This window comes from Liolophura sinensis, chromosome 8, assembly GCF_032854445.1.
Source record: "Liolophura sinensis isolate JHLJ2023 chromosome 8, CUHK_Ljap_v2, whole genome shotgun sequence".
Lineage (NCBI taxonomy): Eukaryota > Metazoa > Mollusca > Polyplacophora > Chitonida > Chitonidae > Liolophura > Liolophura sinensis.
The window spans coordinates 5,357,275-5,381,818 of NC_088302.1; the positions used below are offsets into that span (position 1 = coordinate 5,357,275).

Consider the following 24,544-nt stretch of genomic DNA (forward strand, 5'->3'; position numbering starts at 1 on the left):
ATATAAGTAACAATAAACGATTGCAGCAAGGAATCATTAGCATGGAATTGGAAGGACATATTCTGACAAATCAATGCCATAGAATCTATCAACAAATCTAATTATCTATTGCCCGTATTTACTCCAAGACGGCAGGCATGGGACAACCTTCCAAAGGGCAGCGCATGATCTGTGTGTAACAGTAATTATAACCAGAGAGAGCGCGGGTTGCACAATTAGCAATACACACACGCTTAATCAGCCGTATATCTCTAGTTAGATCTCTCTATCGTCCTGTGCTTTAGGGCTATCAGGGGCCTCGTCAGACTGAACCCCCACCTTTCCAATAGATAAGGTTTATACGTGTTAATATCGACCTAGCCCAGCGTGTATGCCGTGACTGAATCTCTCCGGCTTGCCTGTATGCACACAGGTATCATCAGGCTTGTATATCCTCCCTATTCTCTTGTAACGACTTGGCCGGGACAAGCTCTCCAGCTATTCCTGTGTTAACATGGTCTTTTATTGTTTCCAGTGGCACCAGGGAACGGCATCAAACTTTCATCACCCATCTGACACGCTTGTGTAAGTTTGAATGCTTAATAACTTGGGGAAGCACGCATGCACGCACATGTCCCGGCCGTCCTATACAGGACGGGCTATACATATATACATAAATATGTGTGTACAAACAAACCTGAAGTAGGCGTGGCACATGCACAGCTTTCAAAAAAAAAAAAAACTAAAATTTAAAGAGAAAGATATTAGAAGCATTGTTTTTGTAAATTTCCAAAAGAAAGGCCATATCACTTATTATAGTCCATAATTGGTGTGTATAATATTTTTGTTTCGAGATGCATGGTATTAGGGAGTTATCGGGTCTAGCCGTGACAAATGTCCGTTGAAATAAGGCTTCCCGGCAATATGTGAGAGATATTAAAATTGATGACCAGTGTTGTAGATGTGTTTGGTTTGGAGTGCTTGGGTCGGGCAGTGTGGAGAAAGGAACCCATGGGTTTTTAATGAGAACTTGGGAAGTCTTAGTTCAGGCCTGGCAGCATCCGTGCGTATACAGCCTAACCCTCATCCTCTTGTAGTTTTACTTATTTATCAGAAGCTGTCGAACTTTGTATGCTTCCTGAATAAAACTAAATCGTTATATCATTATATTTTGATACGGCTGTCATTTTCTATCTGAAATAGTAATGAATTCCGATTGAGAAGCTTTAAATAGTACACTCACATTGCCGAGTTCGTATCTTGTCGTGTCAGATAAGGAGTGGTAACCCGCTGACAGGGATGTTAACTGGTGGATATAGGCTGACTTCTATATACATCGTTGTGATGATATAATGTGTTTTGGGATTGCGTAAGGCTTTAACTTGTCACTTGCAATAGGAGATTACCATTGATTTCATGTATACTTACGAGCACCGATATCCCTGGGTGAGTTCTCATTTTCTCATTTATGCCAGGCTTTTACAGTTATATAATACGTATACAGTTAAACAAAAATACCAAACGGGCTACCTGTGACAAAAATAGTCCAAACTAGGATTCTAAGGAAATGTGTTAATATACAAGGTAAACCAAGCCATCAGTCGGAAGAAATCACGACGTTGCTCTAGCATAGTGGCCAAATTATGCACTATCCACGATGTAAGGTCTTATTCGTGTGTCACTCGTATGCTCTGTTCTTTATGTATACATACGATGTTTCGCCTTCGTGCTGAGAATTGTTCTTTCCATATCTGGGCAAACAAAATGTGGCATAGAAAGAGAGCTATACAGTAGAAAAGATCCCTCCCTTATGGCGAATATGTTGTCTTCTTCTGGGAAACGGATTGTTCCTTCTCATGATTTTTTCCAAATGCAATATATGTGTGCGCATGAAATAAGCGTTTTGACAATGATATGCTTCATGCAGTTTATATACCTATATATATAGTTACATCCATATCACTCTAGTATAGTTTTTTTTTTTGGAATTTTGGGTAATTCTATATATTCCAAAAATTGATAGTATACAAACTGGTTTGCGGCTCCATGTAGCAGTATTCAAAGTTTACTAATGGAAATACCGTTGCCAAAAAATACATATTTGATAGTTGGTATTTGGTGTTTACAATTGTTTATTGCGGCTACAGTGTGTGTGTATGTGTGTGTGTGTGTGTGTGTGTGTGTGTGTGTGTGTGTGTGTGGGTGTGTATATATATATATATATATATATATATATATATATATATATATATATATATATATATATATATTAGAAATTTATATAGATTACCCATTATATTCAGACAACGTATGTTATACTGGAGATTTTTTCCAAAATAAACACGTCGTTATTGTTAAGGCATATTAAGGAGAAAATAGAACAGACTGAATAGAGAAACACGCTGTGTCTATCACGTATACTCCTTTTACGTGCACACCTATATGTTTATTAGGCAAAATAACCCGCTTTGTCAAGCGCGTTTCCAGTCAGTCAGTTGACAAGCAAATTGAAACCACTCATGAAGAAATCTCTCCAAGCCATTAAAAATTTCATTAGATTAAAATTAAAATATACGCCGTGATAAGTGTTGCTGGTTGTTGTGTCGCAAACGAATTGAATGAAGGCCAATTATACAAGCACGCTTTCAGTGTCACTGGGAAATTGACAATCCGGATAAATTATTGTCCGGCGTATATTTAAACTGACAATCGACTTAGTCACTGTTCACTGCGTTCAACATCCACATTGTCTGTGCAGGTAAGTTAAGGGCAGCTTGGCCATTGCATCTGCATGGATGGAATAGTGTCTCAGCCATATGGTTTAAAAGAAAACAGGCGTTTCACTGTAATGTCTATGCTTGTATATTTCGGTGCGCCTTCAACTTCGGCGCGTCTCTTTCCAGATTGCATGCAATCCTATTAAATTTTAAATTATTAAATTTTCCCCTGTATCACAAAGCTGTCTACATGCTTGCGGCGTTATTTCTAGACTTGGACTTAAACCGAAATTTTCAATATTGTCATGAACGCCTATTAGAGAACCACAAGTGAGTGAGTGAGTGAGTGAGTGAGTGAGTGCTTGGGGTTTAACGTCGTACTCAACAATTTTTTAGTCACATGACGACGAAGGAATCATTAGGGTGTATGTACGTGTAATGTGCCTCCTTGTTGCAGGACGGATTTCCACCGCTCTTTTATTTAGTGCTGCTTCACTGAGACGACTTACCGAAGGCAAGTAAGCAGCCCCGCCCGAGCCATTATACTGATACGGGCCAACCAGTCGTTGCACTATCCCCTTCATGCTGAACGCCAAGCGAGGAAGTTACAACTTCCTCTTTTAAAGTCTTAGGTGTGACTCGATCAAGGATTGATCCTGGATCTACCGGCCCCGAGAGAACCACAAGTATTAAAATAAAAACTCTTACGGTAAATCATAATTTTAGTGCAGTGAAGTATCTTGAAGTTAAGACAAAGTCCGACTTCAGTCTGAGACATGCAGCCTCGTGATCCTGGCGTTTAGGACAAGCCATTCGTATACACGTTCATTGTATGTATTAGTATGTTAATATATTATATCCTGTCCTATAGACACACACATATCATAAGCTACATACAGGACATTCGCACTCCATTAATTCATACAACACCAAATCATTTTTTAGCAGAATTATAGTCTTATTTAATGTATATATCGTTACTCTTAGTACAGCTTCCCCGTCGTTTGGTCAATTTTGCAGAACATTGTTTGGGAAATTACACGTCCATATTTATGTCAAATCCGTAATTGTAGGTTCAATTTCCATACTAGGAGGTGTAGATCGTGCAGAAGTTTTACTCTGTAGAACATTACAACTGTCAGTTGCCCAGAAATTGCCTGTTAGGCATGCATTTGTAGTTTAAGCAGTCAGATATTGTCAAACTTCATACTCCTACGTTTATCCATATGCAGGTATTTAGGGCAGTGACCAGGGCCAAAGCAGCGAGAAGGTAGGGGTAGTTATACGTGAAGACAGCGTCACAGATTACCACTTGACAGTTAACTATTGTTAAACTGTAAAATCACGGTAATCAGCATTAAGCCTTTCCCTAAACTACACGACGTGCACAGCATGCATGCCTCAAGAAGCCCTGATATCTTCTGTATTTTACCTGAAGTTTGGCCAGTAAAAATACACGACGTGCACAGCATGCATGCCTCATGAAGCCCTGATATCTTCTGTCTTTTACCTGAAGTTTGGCCAGTAAAAATACACGACGTGCACAGCATGCATGCCTCGTGAAGCCCTGATATCTTCTGTATTTTATCTGAAGTTTGGCCAGTAAAAATACACGACGTGCACAGCATGCATGCCTCATGAAGCCTTAATATCTTCTGTAGTTTACCTGAAGTTTGGCCAGTAAAAATACACGACGTGCACAGCATGCATGCCTCGTGAAGCCCTGATATCTTCTGTATTTTATCTGAAGTTTGGCCAAGAAAAAATACACGACGTGCACAGCATGCATGTCTCAAGAAGCCCTGATATCTTCTGTATTTTACCTGAAGTTTGACCAGTAAAAATACACGACGTGCACAGCATGCATGCCTCAAGAAGCCCTGATATCTTCTGTATTTTATCTGAAGTTTGGCCAGGAAAAAATACACGACGTGCACAGCATGCATGCCTCGTGAAGCCCTGATATCTTCTGTATTTTATCTGAAGTTTGGCCAGTAAAAATACACGACGTGCACAGCATGCATGCCTCATGAAGCCCTAATATCTTCTGTATTTTACCTGAAGTTTGGCCAGTAAAAATACACGACGTGCACAGCATGCATGTCTCAAGAAGCCCTGATATCTTCTGTATTTTATCTGAAGTTTGGCCAGGAAAAAATACACGACGTGCACAGCATGCATGTCTCAAGAAGCCCTGATATCTTCGGTATTTTATCTGAAGTTTGACCAGGAAAAAATACACGACGTGCACAGCATGCATGCCTCGTGAAGCCCTGATATCTTCTGTATTTTACCTGAAGTTTGACCAGTAAAAATACACGACGTGCACAGCATGCATGTCTCAAGAAGCCCTGATATCTTCTGTATTTTATCTGAAGTTTGGCCAGGAAAAAATACACGACATGCACAGCATGCACGTCTCAAGAAGCCCTGATATCTTCTGTATTTTATCTGAAGTTTGACCAGTAAAAATACACGACGTGCACAGCATGCATGCCTCAAGAAGCCCTGATGTCTTCTGTATTTTATCTGAAGTTTGACCAGTAAAAATACACGACGTGCACAGCATGCATGCCTCATGAAGCCCTAATATCTTCTGTATTTTATCTGAAGTTTGGCCAGGAAAAAATATACGTCGTGCACAGCATGCATGCCTCGTGAAGCCCTGATATCTTCTGTATTTTATCTGAAGTTTGGCCAGGAAAAAATACACGACGTGCACAGCATGCATGTCTCAAGAAGCCCTGATATCTTCTGTATTTTACCTGAAGTTTGGCCAGTATAAATACACGACGTGCACAGCATGCATGTCTCAAGAAGCCCTGATATCTTCTGTATTTTATCTGAAGTTTGGCCAGGAAAAAATACACGACATGCACAGCATGCACGTCTCAAGAAGCCCTGATATCTTCTGTATTTTATCTGAAGTTTGACCAGTAAAAATACACGACGTGCACAGCATGCATGCCTCAAGAAGCCCTGATGTCTTCTGTATTTTATCTGAAGTTTGACCAGTAAAAATACACGACGTGCACAGCATGCATGCCTCATGAAGCCCTAATATCTTCTGTATTTTATCTGAAGTTTGGCCAGGAAAAAATATACGTCGTGCACAGCATGCATGCCTCGTGAAGCCCTGATATCTTCTGTATTTTATCTGAAGTTTGGCCAGGAAAAAATACACGACATGCACAGCATGCATGTCTCAAGAAGCCCTGATATCTTCTGTATTTTACCTGAAGTTTGGCCAGTATAAATACACGACGTGCACAGCATGCATGTCTCAAGAAGCCCTGATATCTTCTGTATTTTATCTGAAGTTTGGCCAGTATAAATACACGTTCAGATAAACATAAAATGGCCTTAAAATGATACTTTTGATGCCAACACTTAAGTCTTTCTGATACTTGAAAAATTAATTTAAAAAGATTAAACTTACAAATTAATTAATTAAAACTCTTAAGAATCAATCAGAATAAAGGAAAATGTATATCTCTTAGAAAAGGCTAAGTCTTAGTTGAAATACAGTATAGTTGTCATATCTGGCTCAGAGTCGTTTTTCGCATTTTTGTATAGGTGAACTTGCCCTTTGGATCATTAAACTATATATCGCATCTTGTATTCCACCACAGGGCTAAATGTAAAAAAAACAAAACAATGCTGTTTATTATTCCTTGAAGGGAATGATTTGAAGTCTTTCGAAGCTATGCAAAGACGAATCAATATACGCCAAAGCCGTAGTATAAAAAAAAAGCACCTAGATTTCCCCGATTCTGCCTGAGGGCTTGAAGGTTGCATATGTAATTATATGAAAAGCATCGTAATACATACAGGGCTTGGTGAATAATTGAAACTACGCTTTAGTTTAGACCCTTGTAAGAGCTTGTATAGCTGCAAGGCCGACGAAACTTCTGTTTGAAGTTAAGAAAGCTAAAGCAAAAGCTATTTCGGCTTATAATTTAATAATGTTAAAGTAAAGATTAAGTTGTGCGGGCATTGCAATTCTAACTGGATTGTACAAAAAGGCCTGCAGACTTCGTTATTGCACGATTTTTATCTGGTAACTCTTGAGCGTGCATTTTGGCAACTGCCAACACATGGGAACAAATTCAGTTAATTGTTTTGTACAGTTTTGTTTATTTATTTATTCCACATTTATCACAGTGTATGTGGATATGTTGGCTGGAACATAAACTTGACAAAGATTATGGCAAAACAAAAGCCAAGTGACAGGCACTTCACAAATCTCCTGACTTTAAACTGCAACCGAAATATAGCAAGAGCGGGATTCGAACCAACTACCTGATCGGCCGAGGTCCCATTTGGGGCGGCGAGAGCCACGAATAAGCCGAATATGTGATTAACCCCACGTTGACATATTGTACCCAATGCTGAAATCTGTGATTTCTGATATTCTGTATGAATAAGTTTTCATGTTACAGTGATGGTAGTTGTTAGTAATTAGTGCAGGGGAAGTTAATTGGTTTTAGTGTTATACGTTTGAGGGCATGTAAGTTGGTAAGTTGATGCATTATGATAAATGAAATGTTAAGGGAATTGCCTTGCTCTTGACGTACAACGGAGATCAGCTCTGTCCTGATGTAGTGATGATAATGTTTACAACTCTGTTTTCCATTTCACCGGAACTGAAATCTTAATCCACAAAAGTAAGAAAAGTAAAAGTAAAATGAAAATAGTTTTGTTCACAAATTAGAAGTAACTGAAAATCTAATGTCATGACGTTAGCAGGTAGGCCTTAGTCTATATACACGCGGCTCTAACTAGCACAGGGAAAAAACTGGCCAACGTATCACCCTGAAGCTCGCCTCCTACTCTGACAATACCGGGCTTGCGTCAGGTAAGTGTGCAGTTGACGTAACCATAAACAGTTTAGTGTTATACCCTTTGTGCAATTACCAGGTGCAGCCGTACAGCGGGTGAGACCTGCATGTGACCAAGGCGTCCCTTCACGCTTTACCTGTCCGGTAAAGCCGACCGCTTTGAGGCCCGAAATATGGCTGATTACTCCTAACAGCAACACCCGGTCAGTGCTGAATAATTGGGGGGGGGGGGGGGGGGGTACGGGTGCAGAACCCTAAATATCTTAGCCCGCTTCCCTCACCAACGGGGCCCAGATGTCGCCTACAGCATGTACATACCCGGTATGATCAAAGCCTGGTGCATGTACCGCTGCCCCACAGAGCGGCTTGGCTCAGAGAGGTACTTTTATAACGGCTGGTACACGATTTCACTCCCCTTCCCCGTTCCACAATATAAACTGATCAGTGATGTGCATCGATCAGGTGGATGAATACAGATACCCGATTCAGCCAGCACTCACTCAGTTTTTCACACCATTTTCCACATGACTGCTATCACAGCCACTTGTTACCCTACACCTTGGTTTAGACATCAGATCCCATGCTGACATATCATAACTCAAAGCAATCTAACGGTAATTCTACACTATTTTGCCGCAAAGCTTTCAGGAGTAAAATGCCAGGGGCCCATGTTGTCAGAATGGACTGGATATATTATAGCGATGCGCAAAAAAAAAAAAAAAAAAATAATGGAAATAATTGTTCATTTTTCAAATCACCATGATATGGTGTTAAGCCACAATCTATCATTCTCTTTTTTTTTCAAAAATATTTATAAACTTCTATCTTTAAAAACACTTCTAAAATGAATATGTTAATTATAGTAATCAGAATGGTTATGAAACAGTATCCGCGTATCCACGATACCAGTACCATCCATGAAGGGAGCTGTGTTATAAAAGAATAGTGAGCAGCAAACCACAGTATTTGGAGGAGCTCTAATCATGACATGACGTCTAGTAGATTTTTGCTCACCTGAAAGTACTTAAGACATGGTGCTGAAGGGCGGGTCATTAGCTATTATTTAAGCATTTACGTGAACAGTTACAATAAAACCCTAACTGAGGTAAACTGTCGTCCCTGCTCTGTTTTCTGCTTGTAGTCTTTTATGTCCTATTTTGTCTAAAAAAGAAACAAACAATCGAAGTTGATGCTGTAAAGTATTATGAACTGTGGCAATCAGAGCGCGTCTTTATATATGTATTATACATGGGCCTTATTCAGACACCATATACTGTTAACCAGACATGGCTGCTAGCCATCATAAAATAACTATATAGAAGTGACATACCATATATTTATAGCCTACCAGTTTGAAATTTAAATTGGATATAAACATACTTAAAATGTGAACTGATTACCTTAGCTGCAAAACTGAAAACTGTATGATGAGCGCATCTCTCTTACCGGCTATAGCTGCTATGTATATAATTGTGTTTAACCTATATTTTTTGGGGGACTTATCTTGTTATGCAGCTGCAGCTGTGTGATGTCAACATGCCCCGTTAGCCCTGTACGGGACGGTGGAACTCATTCATACATATTCATAATTACATCTTCACGATGCCATCGTAAGTGCATCCTTGAGCATAAATAAAACTGAGACATTAAAGTAAAAGGTATGAAATTATAAAGCATCCGAATAAAGAATCTACATACACAAAAACTCTTTCTTGATTATACATTGTATATCTGTGCAGTTTGGAAAAATTTATAGTCCGAATTGAAATGTATACTAGAGTTATTTATAGTGTCAAAATGAAAAAAAAAAAAATAAAACCAATACAAAATTAAATAAACAAATAAATAATAATCCAACTAACAATAGTAAAAGAAATGACAAGATAATATGCAAATGTTTTAAAAATACGTTACATGGAATACAAAAATTTCGGACTTACTTTACATCGTTTCTGACATTTTTCTACACTGTCCTTTATTTGGTCTCACTAGTATCCGTGTTCTTGGAAACAAAATACAAATCAGTATCAAAAGGTCATGCACCGCGGGAATTGTAGATCATTGACGCCCAATAAAACGCAGTTCCCATCACTAATTTTTGTCTGGTTCTAGTCAAGCCATATGCAGTTAAATTCATATGCATAGTACCAGGGGCGTCAAAGTTGGTAGCAATTAAGCCTTTACACGAACAGTTAGAATAAATCACAATATAACTGAGGGAAACTGACAAGTTGCCCTACATATATACTGTCGTCACGGCTCTGATTTTACTCTGCTGGCTGTAGTCTCATATATCGTACCCTGTTAATACTAAAAGTGAAAACTTGTATAATGAATTTATTATGGGTTTTTTTGTTTATATTAATGGTGTTCGTGACTCAAGAATATTTGCTATATATTGTCCTACAAAGGAATAACGCCATTTTGCACAAGTGTATGCACAACATAGTTGCCGTACGTAAACAGAACTGTGTTATGTGGATAACAGAACTTTGTTATGTGGTGCACTTTAACTAATATAGAAGAGTACAGAGTGGATCCGCCACAGCGGCGCGATAGTTGGCAGTTAGTGATACAAACAGTTAAACTAACAAACCATGTCACATAATACCAAATTGCTATATACTTGTAGTTAAGCGGTTATGAACAAACATTTGACAATTCCCATTCTTGCATGTAGCTATTATAGCTTGATTAGCTATACCATGCATACAGGTGTTTTAATATACCATATATCAGTTCTACGTTCTCTGGCCGTACGTTGGAAGGTCTGCAGCAACCTGCGGATGGTCATGGGTCCCCCCTGACCATAATGCTGGCTGCCATCGTATAAGTGAAATATTCTTGAGTACGGCGTCTTCTAAACAGCTCAGCTTAAACCTATGTGTCAGCAGGTTTATATACGTGTCTGTTGTATTCGCGTATTTATACATGAACATGCGGTTAGAATATAACCCTAAACGAGTGAAATTGACAACAGGCCAGAATTTCACTGTCAAATACCACCCTTTTGTCGCTACATACTCTTATGGCTCTACACTGCATGCTGTCTTTTATATTTATTTATTCATTCGACTGATTGATGTTTTACGCCAAACGACAGAGATGTAGTCTTTTATATTAAAATGAGTGTTTAGAAGATGAATGGTATCGTGAACATCAGCTTGTTCCTACTCTCTTAATGGAAAAGAAAAGATGAAAATTTTGTTAATATCAGACGAAAGAGCGTCAAACCTATTTGCAAATATGGTCTTTAATATTTTTTTCGATTTTGTTTTCAAGAGAAAAGGGTTTATTTGAAACGATTTTTGTATTTTTCGGCTTTCCATAAAATAATGTTCTAAACAAGGAGGTGATGCATATCTAATGAATTTATTTGAATGTAAATTTGTTGCTTATATCCAAACATATGCGTTTAATCTGAATTATGAAAATATTTAAGAATGTATTAAATATGATCAAAAGGGATGAATACATTTTTTAGCTGAAAAGACGGGACTCTAGTGCACATATATTTATTAAACATGTGTTACATCTTCACTTATAATATTATTACACAAAGACTATATATACCAAAAGGTGGCATCAAATACCCACCAAACAAAAATTATTTTCGTTTTTTTTTTCCATTTTCACAAGTGACTTTGCGCACTCTTTCACCTGAACTTTATGTAATTTTTTATTGTTTCTCTACCTTTACAGATTAAATGGTGTGGTAAACTATCTACAAATGCCGCTATATATTTGGAGGCATTGTATATAAAAAAAATCTTGGTTTAGCACAATTTATCTTCACTATCTTATTCCAGATGGAACTACACTTTGGATTTACTACAATTCAGGATTTAAAGTAAAATTATGGATGCCAATACAAAACATGGCTCACAAAATATGCTTATTGCTACATATGCTTTTATATAACCCAGCACGAACCAGGAGTAGACATATAAGCAGAAAATTTTGGGCAGTCACATGGCATATACAGTATTTCTCATAGTTATTAAGCTAACTACTGATCAGATATTGCATGAAATCCATGGTAACTTAGAGAAGCTAGACAAGTTTCTGATGCATATATGCCCTCAAATCAATGGCACTATAGTAAATACAAAGGCATTACGGGCAGACAACATGTGAGTATTTTTTATTTTTAAGTAGTTTAAATGTTTTGGAGAAAAATTAGCAGAAAGAGCATTTATCTTTGTGTTTGGACATTATTGCTTTCCACTCCTCTCTGGGGTGTCATGGTTGGATGATTTAGCCCAGGCACACGACTTAATATCGTTATTTAATGTTTTTCCTGTCCAAAAAGCAAATGTGAGATCAGCGTGTGAAAAGATAGGATTGGCTCATGAAAACTGTGCACGAAGGTGCTAGGGAATTTATCCAAAAGTTATCTAATTTATCAGCTTTCATATCAGACAAGCTGTCAATATTTGATGCGGCATCCATGACAGATAAAATATAAACACGAAGAAGTGCACCAATTTAATAAAAACAATGTTATGACACTCAAAAAACAAAGTAGGCAAAAACAAAAGAGAAGTTTTTCCCCATTTTTTTTGTCTTTCGCCTTCATTAGAGGCTCACAGATACACGGCAGGCCGGCTATCCCCGGTGCATAGGCAGCGCCGTTGTCCTTTCCTATCTCAAACAACCTGCTTAGTCCATGATAAAGCCGGAAGAAAAATGTGAGGATTGCATGAAGTCGCTATAGCGCGAGGAAGCAACATTTCATGGTTAAAAAAACAGTAAACACGTGTGCGGTTAGCACGGCCAATAAATTTTGTATTATTTCTTCGGGAAACCCGCGTGTTGAGGGACATGGTATTTGGTACGCTTGTCTTTGTGTCCGGCCCCTAACAAAGATTGCAGCAACGTCAACATTCGTACTAGGCTTCCTAGAAATCCTGGTCATCGAAGCGTGACAGTATCCAGTGCCCCAGCCTTCTATAGCCTTTGGGGTTGTACGCGTAGATAAGGCAGGGAGCGCGGGAACGGCCTTACCGGGGCGGGCCTACAAGACTTGGCAGCGGGAGAAAAACGGAAGGCGACAATGTGACGTACCGTCGATAAGCCCTGACAAGCGGAGAACTTGTGACACTCGTGTGGATTTCCGCTGATCAATTATTCCAAGTCACTGAATTTGTATGACGTATATAGTCGCCTCCGTGAAGCCTGCCTCTTCGCCTCTTTAATCTCTCACGCCTCATTTGCACAGGATTTATCATCACCTCAGACCACAACACTTCAATTAACTGAAATTTTCTGAATAACTGAATTTTGTTGTAATTGTTCTGATGAATTCCTGTATATAGTGAGGTAATGACATAGAAACGATTGTGTCTGCGACCAACTCATTAACCTTTAGTGTACGTATGCAACCAAATAGGCACAAGGTCCTGTCTGTGACAATGACATCAATCAAATACGCTCAAGATTCTGTCTGTGACCATGACATCAACCAAATACGCTCAAGATTCTGTCTGTGACAATGACATCAACCAAATAGGCACAAGGTCCTGTCTGTGACAATGACATCAACCAAATACGCACAAGGTCCTGTCTGTGACAATGACATCAAACAAATACGCTCAAGATTCTGTCTGTGACAATGACATCAACCAAATACGCACACGGTCCTGTCTGTGACAATGACATCAACCAAATACGCACACGCTCCTGTCTGTGACAATGACATCAATCAAACACTCACAAGATTCTGCCTGTGACAATGACATCAACCAAATACGCACACGGTCCTGTCTGTGATGATGACATCAAATAAATACGCACAAGATCCTGTCTGTGACAATGACATCAATCAAACACTCACAAGATCCTGTCTGTGACAATGACATCAACTATATACGCACACAGTCCTGTCTGTGACAATGACATCAACCAAATAAGCACACGTTTCTGTCTGTGACAATGACATCAACTAAATACGCACACGGTCCTGTCTGTGACAATAACATTACCTAAATACGCACACGGTCCTGTCTGTGATAATGACATCAAACAAATACGCACAAGATCCTGTCTGTGACAATGACATCAATCAAACACTCACAAGATCCTGTCTGTGACAATGACATCAACCAAATACGCACAAGGTCCTGTCTGTGACAATGACATCAAACAAATACGCACACGGTCCTGTCTGTGACAATGACATCAACCAAATACGCACAAGATTCTGTCTGTGACAATGACATCAATCAAACACTCACAAGATCCTGTCTGTGACAATGACATTAACTAAATACGCACACGGTCCTGTCTGTGACAATGACATCAACCAAATACGCACAAGGTCCTGTCTGTGACAATGACATCAATCAAACACTCACAAGATTCTGTCTGTGACAATGACATCAATCAAACACTCACAAGATCCTGTCTGTGACAATGACATCAAACAAATACGCACACGGTCCTGTCTGTGACAATGACATCAACCAAATACGCACAAGATTCTGTCTGTGACAATGACATCAATCAAACACTCACAAGATCCTGTCTGTGACAATGACATTAACTAAATACGCACACGGTCCTGTCTGTGACAATGACATCAACCAAATACGCACAAGGTCCTGTCTGTGACAATGACATCAACCAAATACGCACACGGTCCTGTCTGTGACAATGACATCAACCAAATACGCACAAGGTCCTGTCTGTGACAATGACATCAACCAAATACGCACAAGATTCTGTCTGTGACCATGACATCAATCAAACACTCACAAGATTCTGTCTGTGACAATGACATCAATCAAACACTCACAAGATCCTGTCTGTGACAATGACATTAACTAAATACGCACACGGTCCTGTCTGTGACAATGACATCAACCAAATACGCACAAGGTCCTGTCTGTGACAATGACATCAACCAAATACGCACACGGTCCTGTCTGTGACAATGGCATCAACCAAATACGCACAAGATTCTGTCTGTGACAATGATATCAATCAAACACTCACAAGACCCTGTCTGTGACAATGACATCAACCAAATGGGTGTGTCGCTGACCAACAAAAATAAGCAAATGATCGTATACCAAGCATCTCCGACCAGAGTCACCAACCGAATGTGCACATTGCTGACAAACAGACTTCAACAAAATGTGCACACGATTGTATAATACATCAACCAAATACGCACAAGATCCTGTCAGTGACAATGATATCAACCAGATACGCACAAATGATAATAATTGAGCACACAGTTGTACAATACATCAACCAAATACGCACAAGATCCTGTCAGTGACAATGACATCAACCAGATACGCACAAATGATAATAATTGAGCACACAGTTGTACAATACAACAGCCACAGAAATACGCCACTTGTAGCATAATCTGAATAACTGTTGTTTTAAATTAAGTATATGAGGTACATGAATAGGTATTTGTGTTTATACTGCGTTGATATAGTGTGCAAGAAATACCTCTACATTTTGGTATCACATTCTATGAATAAAAATAAAAATAAATGTCTTGGTACAAATCAGATTATAATAGTCTATAAGTTCAACAAAACTGTCTGCTGAGGGAATATCTTACCGCGCGTGTTTTGCCTTTATAATTACAAATGATGTGTAAATTTAATTTGAACAGCTTGTAATTTTCTTTGACGATATACTGTGTATAGAGAACATCCTTAGCGGTCAGGTAAATCTATAGCTACATACGACAATTTCGACAGGTGCAGCATGCTAAGCTTATGCATATCATTTCACTACGCGGCATAAATCGGAACATATACAGCATGTCACTGATATATATATATATATATATATATATATATATATATATATATATATATATATATATATATATATATATATATATATATATATATATATACAATTCTCAGCGTGTCATCTCTAAATGCCTATGCTACATTTCTAAACAACACAGTGTGTCAAGCCTAAATACCTGTATGAGACAATTCTCAGCATGCACAGCGTGTCATCTCTAAATGCCTGTGCTTCATTTCTAAACAACACAGTGTGTCAAGCCTAAATACCTGTACGAGACAATTCTCAGCATGCACAGCGTGTCATCTCTAAATGCCTATGCTACATTTCTAAACAACACAGTGTGTCAAGCCTAAATACCTGTATGAGACAATTCTCAGCATGCACAGCGTGTCATCTCTAAATGCCTATGCTACATTTCTAAACAACACAGTGTGTCAAGCCTAAATACCTGTATGAGACAATTCTCAGCATGCACAGCGTGTCATCTCTGAATGCCTATGCTACATTTCTAAACAACACAGTGTGTCAAGCCTAAATACTCATATGCTGCAATTCTCAACAAACACAGTTTGTCAAACCTAAATACCTATGTTATATTTTTCTTTCACTTATTTCTTAGTGTGTTAAAATGTGATTGATTTTTGAGCGCTGTATCTGGCAATAAAATTATTTTTAGTCATGCATACAAAAATTCTATACGATAAAAAATTAGAATAAACTACTGTGTATGGGAAAGCAAAAACACAGAAAAATGTTTTTAACATTATGACATGCATACAGTGTGTGTGTGACATAGGCATTGTGCTCTACTGGCATTGTGCAATGCTGCATGATGGGATTGTAAAATGCTGGCATTGTGAGATATAGTGTTTTTTGTGTAAAATTGGTCATGGGTTTTGCATTCGCATATCCGTGCTTTATACTATCATAATTAGCCTATAACCTTTGTATTGACTGTGTATCGCTGGTTCCGCTTTTTGGCAATCATGCATGCTTTGAAAAAACGTTCACTATGGGCATTCATTTATGACAGTTGTCAATAATTCAGTAATCCATTTCACACAACAAGCAATGTTTTATGTCCCTGAAGGCAATCACATTGAAAAAGAGATCACTCGCCTTTCTGGTCGTCAACTTTCTGGTGTCATTTGTGAACTACAATATATAATACGCTTCATTATGTCAATGAAATCACTGATGAAATATTGACACATTTTAAATGGCTGCAGATTTTAAACTCGATTGCTTTTATATATACATTTTTACGCACGAAAAGGCTTTTATACCATTGTCTTTTTTAAAAAAATGTATTGCAAAATTATACTGAATAATGCTTCAGAACGCTGAGCAAAATCTAAATGTGAATACAAAAAATAATCCCGTACATTAGGTTCTCATTAATTGTTTAGAATCTAAACGATCCAGATGCAGAAATTCTATCTAAAATGTCGATAGGACCTATTTTTGCCCTTCTTGCGTCGTATATTCCGTGGCACTAGTTTCTGTTCTAGTTTCTGCTTCCTGCTTAAACTTTTGACTGACACCAAATTGTTGTCAAAGTTAATGATAAAGTAATTCGGAATGACATCGAGCTCAGCTATTCACAAACCATGCAGCTAGGCTCTTAAATGTAGTAGTTAAGTGACGTAAAACTGTCACATATGGTGTGAGTGTAAAATATGATCAGAGAAATATGGCTTTTGAAAATACCAAACAAAAATATTTATATGTACCTGCTTAAACAGTTTGGAAAGTTTTTAGAGAAATAAAGGCAATAGACTTTACTGAAATCTCTGCATATCGCGCGATTGGGTTATATATAAATAACATTGTAATTTATGTATGTATATAGTCCGTAAAGACTCGACGTAACATAATAAAACAAATGAGAGGTGAGCAGCCATTAACCCCGGCAGAAAATGGGATAATGGCGACAGAAGTTGTGTGAAATTCCCTTGGCGTTCCACGCATGAAATTGTTACACGACATAACTGAGGAAAACTGGCGGGTGCATTCAAACAAACTATTTTTCAAAGTTTACCTGTCAATTTTCCTATTAAATGTACAGAGTGGATGGCGATACAGCAGAGAAACGACCGATAATTGTTCCATTATTTTTTAATTATCACGCGATATTTGGAGAAGCAGTGAAATAAAAGTCCTAAAATGGGAAGCAGTAAAATGCAATACCGGAACACCCCAAGAGCATTCCGAACATGAGCTAGAAGTTCCATTTCGGCCTGATCATCCAAATGGCTGCATTGAAAGGCTCTAATGAAAAGTGTCCTGGTTAAAAAAACCTAACTAGGGAGTCCTATATACGGTTTTAGGACTAAGCCAAGGCCTGTTTCCATACAGATTCACATATGGAATACGCCTGTTTGCTTGTGTGTTTGGAAAGGACTTGTTGTCAAAGTTTCTGTTATCATATTAAATAATAATCAGTATGAGAGGATAATTTAACGGGACAGTTCTTTGTGGCGAGCCATCATTCATGTCCTAGGTTTGAACAAAGTCATCGAGCTTTGGCGTAGCCTGCCAGCGGCCTGCTGAAATATTCATACGCCATTCATAGTCCTTCCGGGTCGCCTCGTGGAGCCGCAGTTCTTCCACGGCCGTCGAAAGTCTTGTCCTGCGCCGCTGTCTGTGGAACTGCATAAAGACGCCTTTATCTATAATTCACTTGGATCGATTGGTCATATTGTGTGGTGTTATAAGTCGATATGTCAACTTGAAACAGTGCTGCAGCAGTTCGTTTAATGTGAGCAATCAATTTTGTTTGAATCACTCCTGGGGGAGCATTAGAGAAGAACCTTTGAAGTGGGTCGGAAGCTAACGGTACGTAAACCGACAGACAAATAAATACATCAAAGTCACCTGTGACAGGGAAGTTACCTGTAGATATGACAGGTGCGTACAGACAGCGAGGACCACTGACTGACGTATAGCTACATGTATACATATGCTGTTTGACTTGCACGCACAAATATATATTCTGCATGCATGTCAAACATGTACCATGCACTCTTCCAGACATTGGCGCCTTGGTAACACTAAAATGCCGTAACAGAATGATTCGCGCTCCGACATGCCGGGTCCATCTCTCTCTCTCTTCTATCTATATATACATATATATATCTGGTGCCGGAAATAACGGTGGTACAAGCCATACACAGTCCATTTGCTATGACTCCCTATCATTCCAGTATATTTACAGATATGCACTGGATTTCTGACATACTAGGGAGTCTTAGCGAATCGATGAAATGTCTGCAATTCAATATCACACATAATTAAATTGTATCCATGAATACAAATCCTTGTACAAATAAAAAAAATCCTGACGTAAACCCAGAGCGGGAACTCTTGTGGAAGACAAAATCCATGTTTGTAGTCTGCAGCAACATTATGTAGTGTAACCTACACAGTGTATACTTGAAGTGAAAAACAATCTCGGTCTCAGACGAAATGTAAGAGAACACTAGTTTCAGGAATACGTGAAATTCTTTCGTTTTTTCTTTTTTCTCCTCACATTTTTATGACCTAGAAATTGCAGACGAAAGTAATTATTTCCGGGTTTTTGGGACCAAATTTCGAGCATCTGAAATGCCATTCAAGAGTTAGGATTATGGAGTGTAGGGTAATTCATAACAGATGTTTCACAGAAATAGACTAGTTTGAAAATTAGTTCGTTAACACCTTAGGGGAATTCTTATGAAGAAACTGACGAGACGTCACATTATTTAGGTGTTGCCCCAAAGAACACTGCATTTTTGTCCTATTCTCAACACATTTTATGGGGGACAAAAATTCTAACACAAATGAATTACATAGGTTTGCATGGGGACAGTTTTAGCTGGTATTTCGAATGGCACAGACTTTGTCTCCACGTTTATGTTTGTTTTAAATGAAATATATTTGAGTATCACATCAGTGACCAATTAATTCCTGCCCTAAAACATAGGGCACTATGTCTATATTTTTCCTGTAGGTCCCATAACCACAACACATATATATGTAACAATAACTTCATAAGGACGATTGTCGTGCACCATTAGAATAATGCAATTAGCGTGAAATACATAGTTTGATTTTTTGTAACATATAAACAGCATGGGGGCCTCCTTAAACAAATCATTTTTCGATATTTAAAGTAATTTAAGCTTAAACATTGATCATAGTGAAATACCCTAACGTGATATAGACATATAAAATTTATTTAACACTTTCTCCTTCATCGTGATCTGTGAAATGAAGATGGGACTGGGCAATCGCGGGGATCTATTTCAATGTAACAGTATTGATGACCAAACCTGCCGTATATGTTATATTACTTCGAACGCCCCAATTATGCCACTCATATAATAACACATGTTACAGAGTATAAGCAGTGTTACGTACTTACTCTAAGCATAGATGCAGTATACGCTCCTAACCTGAAATTGATCAGCATTAAATGAGCTCAGCGTAGTATTACAACCATTTCCAACATAAAATAAGTATACCCACAAATTTGTTTCCAACAAATAAGTATATTTGTTCGATTTTTGTATTAATTTGTGTATGTATATGTTGGTATTATTGTTGGGGGGACCCACCACCTTGTGTTCATGAAGAGTTCATGAACACTCTACCGCGAGACACGTGTTTCTGCAAAAAAATAAAAGGCTACATGAAGAATATACATTCCATGCAGAATCGTATGGAAACTGCTTCTGTCTTTCTGGTGTTTGGGAAATGTTGATGGCTTCTTTTAGGCATTAGTGTTTAAATGCATCAGTTGAAATAATTATTATTACGTTGTGAAATCAAATCCGTCAGCTAAGGTATATTTTCTTCATAATTTAATGAAAATCACAAGGACAATAATATAGATGTCATCACAAAACACTGAAATAATTTCTTGAGTATAATGAAATAAAATGAATTTGATAATTAGAATTTTAAGATGAGCTATATGGCCTATATTAATATATTCTTAATTAGGCTCAAGTGAGGTCACAGGATTCTATGTAATGTGCAATAATACATGCACGTATAAAGTCTTAGTCTGACAACACAGTCAGTTTACAGCAAAAGCATTTTTACGTAACTGGCATTCAACACCGAGAATCTAAAGTGATCCGCAAAATTCAGGTATTTTAATGCACTGAATAATGTTCACGTAATTGTAAAATCTGGTATTTTCGATACAATGTTCAGTGGTTTGTCTGCAGACGAATCTATAGTCGTCGTTTCAGACGTTCGTATGCCAAACGTGATCCATAATGGACCTTTCAGGTCAATAATCGCAATCTAAGCGCAAAGACTACTGTCCTCTGAATGTGTGATGGTTTATTTAGTTTATTTTTATATTTGATATAACGTTTAGCACAAATTGCTGATGTGTTCCATCTCTTCCACCTTGTTGCTAAAAATTGTCTTAACTGATCCGTCCGGTTGAAGGTTTCGATCTAGTAAATCATTGTTCACTTATTGTTTATCAGGGATGGATTGTCTTTATTCCACCTGTATATCTTGAGGGGACAATTACCTGGCATAAGGACTATAGTAATGACTCGTGCTGTCCCTCACCTTTGCTTACCTGCGATATTTTCCTCCAACTATAAGCCTATAGATCTTGATCCTCATCATTACTGGTGACGTGACTGTATCAGGTGTCTTCGCCGCAGGTAAGATGCTCAGGTAACATCGTTACTGCACTTAACATCACTGAGAATCCCTGATTACTACACTGTCTTCTAAACAGTGTTTTATATCAAGATGGAAATGCACGATCTTCTTAACAATGTTTATGTGAGGGAAAGGATGGCAACAAGGCGAGTCAAATTTGTGACTCCGGGCGAACAGTGTGTATCTACGCCATGTAGCCTTCTTCTCTCGTATTTTACTTCAGTTTGTTCTTGGTACAAAGTTATTCATATGCTATGTACCTGTTACTTACCAAGTTGACATAAAATAACTTGTTTGCTGGAACGAATAAACTTTTCCTTGACAATACACATTTCAGGAAGTTTGTACATTTGTTCAGGTTTAGACATCGTGACCGTCTATAACTGTGTAATTATGAAATAGTTAGAGTTATTTATTTATTGATTTAAATGATCCTCAACGCTGTGCGCAAGAATTTTTCACCTCTATACTAGCGTTTAGGTTATGGATTCAGGGAGCGATTTAGCCCAATGAGCCTGCGAGAGTATCCGAAGAAAATAAGAAAACACTTAAATTTATATACTGGTATATAGTTTTATTTATTATTTTGATTGGTATTTCACGCCGTACTCAAGAATATTTCATTTGTAACCAAAACCGCTTGTAACCATCATTATGGTTGGAGGAAACCGGGCAGAGCTCGGGGGAAACCCACGACCATTCGCAGGTTTCTGTCAGACCTTCTGACGTGAAAGTAAGTCAGTACATTCACGTGAATGAAGTGAGACCAAAGACATGGTGTCTAGATGGTTAATAAGCTGTACCAACAAAATTGTTCGGACTAAATGTAATAAAAATTACATAGAGTTAAAAAAAGAGTGTGAAAAGTTAACCGTAAATATGGTCTTCAATATTCTTTTCGATTTTTCTTTAAAGAGAAAAAGTGGGACCGCCTTTTGGTATATATATATATATATACATGAAGTCTATGTGTTATAATGTTATCACTGGGGATGTATCACATGTTTGATAAATATATTTGCTCTCGAGTTTGGTCTTTTCACCTAAGAAATGTGTTCAACCTGGATTTTGACATGGTTATGTTTTTAATATATTCATAAATATTATCATGATTCAGATTAGTTACATATGTTTGGATATAACCAACAAATTTACATTCAAAAAAATTTATTAGACATGCGTCATATCCTTATTTAGGACATTATTATACCAAAATATGGTTCCAAATACCCAGCATGCAGATATATTTTCAAATACCCATTTCTCCTGGAAAAAAAAAATAATCGACAAAATATTAAAAACCATGTTTTCAACTTTCATCTGGTTTTCGCATTATTTTTATGCTTTCTTGTCCTTTAAGGAATTTGCTACAAGAGGTATTTAGTTCATAAAATACATGTAAAATTATTTTTGTTCAATAAAATATTGGTGTTGTCTGTTCGCACTCTGTAGCTGCATAATACAAAATGGTCGCCTTTCCAGTGATTCGGCACTGCTCCGATTTACCGAAACTAGGTTCAGTATTACAGGCTTGCTCTCGTTGAAGTCGGAAGAAAAAATTCATTGATCCACAACTTTCATATTCACATTCACGTATTCACATCCATCTTCACTCCACGAATGTATCTCCTAAAAACAATGGCATCGTTTAAAACCTAATGTTTTGCAGCCGATAGTCACAGATCCGTTGGACCTACCCTTTATGTACTGATTTCGGTGTACAGACACAAGTGTACAAATGTAGGTGCACAGATATAAGTGTACAGATATGGGTGTACAGAAACAGATGTATAGGTACAGGTTTACAAATATAGGTGTATGAATGTAGGTGTACATATGTCGGTGTATAGACATAAGCGTACAAATATAGGTGTACAGAAACAGATGCACAGATACAGGTATACAAATATAGGTGTACGGATATAGGTGTACAGATATAGTTGTACAAATATAGGTGTACAGACGCAAGTGTACAAATATAGATCTACAGATACAGATGCACAGATGTAAGTGTAGAGATATAGGTGTACAGATACAGGTGTACAGATATAGGTGTACAGATATAGGTATACAGATATAGGTTTACAGACAAATGTGTACAGATATAAGTTGTACAGATAAAGGTGTGCAAATATAGGTGTACCAGAATCAGGTGTACAGATACAGTTGTACAATAAAGGTGTACAGAATAAAGGTGTAGTACAGATATAGGTTATACAGATATAGGTATACAGATATAGGTGCATCACACATGTTTGTGGATCAAAAACAAGATCAAAAACTTACAAGATGGTGATCTATTTTCGTCAAAGTTTTGTCTATACTGAGTCCAGGATTGGGAGTTATCAACGTTCAATTTCCGCCCAACAGCGAATCAACGAAAGGTTGCAAATATGGAACAGCTCATATAGTTGGATTAATTTTCAGTAGATAGGTATAGTTTTCTCAACCTCGAAAATGTGTATCTGTAATATTCACCGTGTTATCTGTAATATTCACCCGTTATATATAAATGAGTACAGCAACCAAATATCTCTGTTTACTGCTTTCACCAGAACTGTATTTTCAGTTTTAAGTACATACATAACGACTTTGGTTTCTTCAAAGTAGTAACTGTATACACTGACTATTATTTGTATATTTTTCCTTCCTTTGCACGGAAAAGCAATCAACAGTTTTCAGTGATGTTGGAAAGGACTTAAGGCGACCTGAGTGAAATCAGTATTAAAACTGTGTACCATGCAGAGTATCAGTTGTCGATAACAAAATATGTATCTTAGGTACGCATTGATTGCAGCTCTTAATATATCCAACGTGGCGATCTTCAACGCGATGAATATACTGTCCCTTGCCCCGGTTAAGCGAAATTAACACAGTCCATAAAGCAGAAGCGCCAGAGATTCTGAACGCTCTTTATACTGTTGTACCTTATAATTTGTACCAATGTATACTCACGACCATTTGTGTGATCATGACAATAATATTATTAAACCTCACGTAAATTTATCGTTCCCCCATTGGATAATATCAAGTCACGTGGGGTTCAGCATTTCGTGATGTTGCAAGCTGTGACGTCATTGAAGAAACAAATGCAGTGTAGCACGATAAACGGGCTTTATCACATTTATTTTTGGTCGCGTCTTTGTAGTCTCTCTTTCGTGTTGTAATACGTCACATCTGCCCTCTACTTTGAGAGTCGGATGTTTTGACAGTCTATTTCCCTTCGATAACACATTCACGTATGGAAACGAAAATAAACTCTTGAGTGATGGATTATCCGGTAAAATAAAACAATTATCGCAAGTTTCAGAGTAGAACATCGTGATTTGTCGGTCTCTCGACAGCTGACTTACAACTCGCGCTGCGCGTTTGGTGACAAATCACGAAGTTCCACTCTGAATCCTGCAATAATCGTATATTGTTACGATCTCTAAATTCGATGCTGATGATTTGGAAATTGAAAACCAACCTTGGCGTAGCTCAGAGTTTACATATTAACAATACTAAAAAAATCTCTTTTAAATGGTATTTTAACAAAAATGACTGTCTTGC

At 37.9% G+C, this 24,544-nt stretch overlaps 1 protein-coding gene across 1 annotated transcript in view; it reads left to right on the forward strand.

Moving 5' to 3' along the window:
- The first annotated feature begins 1,297 nt into the window (after positions 1–1,297).
- LOC135473971 (inhibitory POU protein-like) overlaps positions 1,298–24,544 on the forward strand; it is a 64,992-nt gene continuing 41,745 nt past the window's right edge. The window contains exon 1 of the mRNA XM_064753943.1: positions 1,298–1,425. Within this exon, the coding sequence (XP_064610013.1) occupies positions 1,396–1,425 (30 nt within the window). The 5' untranslated portion in view covers positions 1,298–1,395. The remainder of the gene's footprint in view (positions 1,426–24,544) is intronic.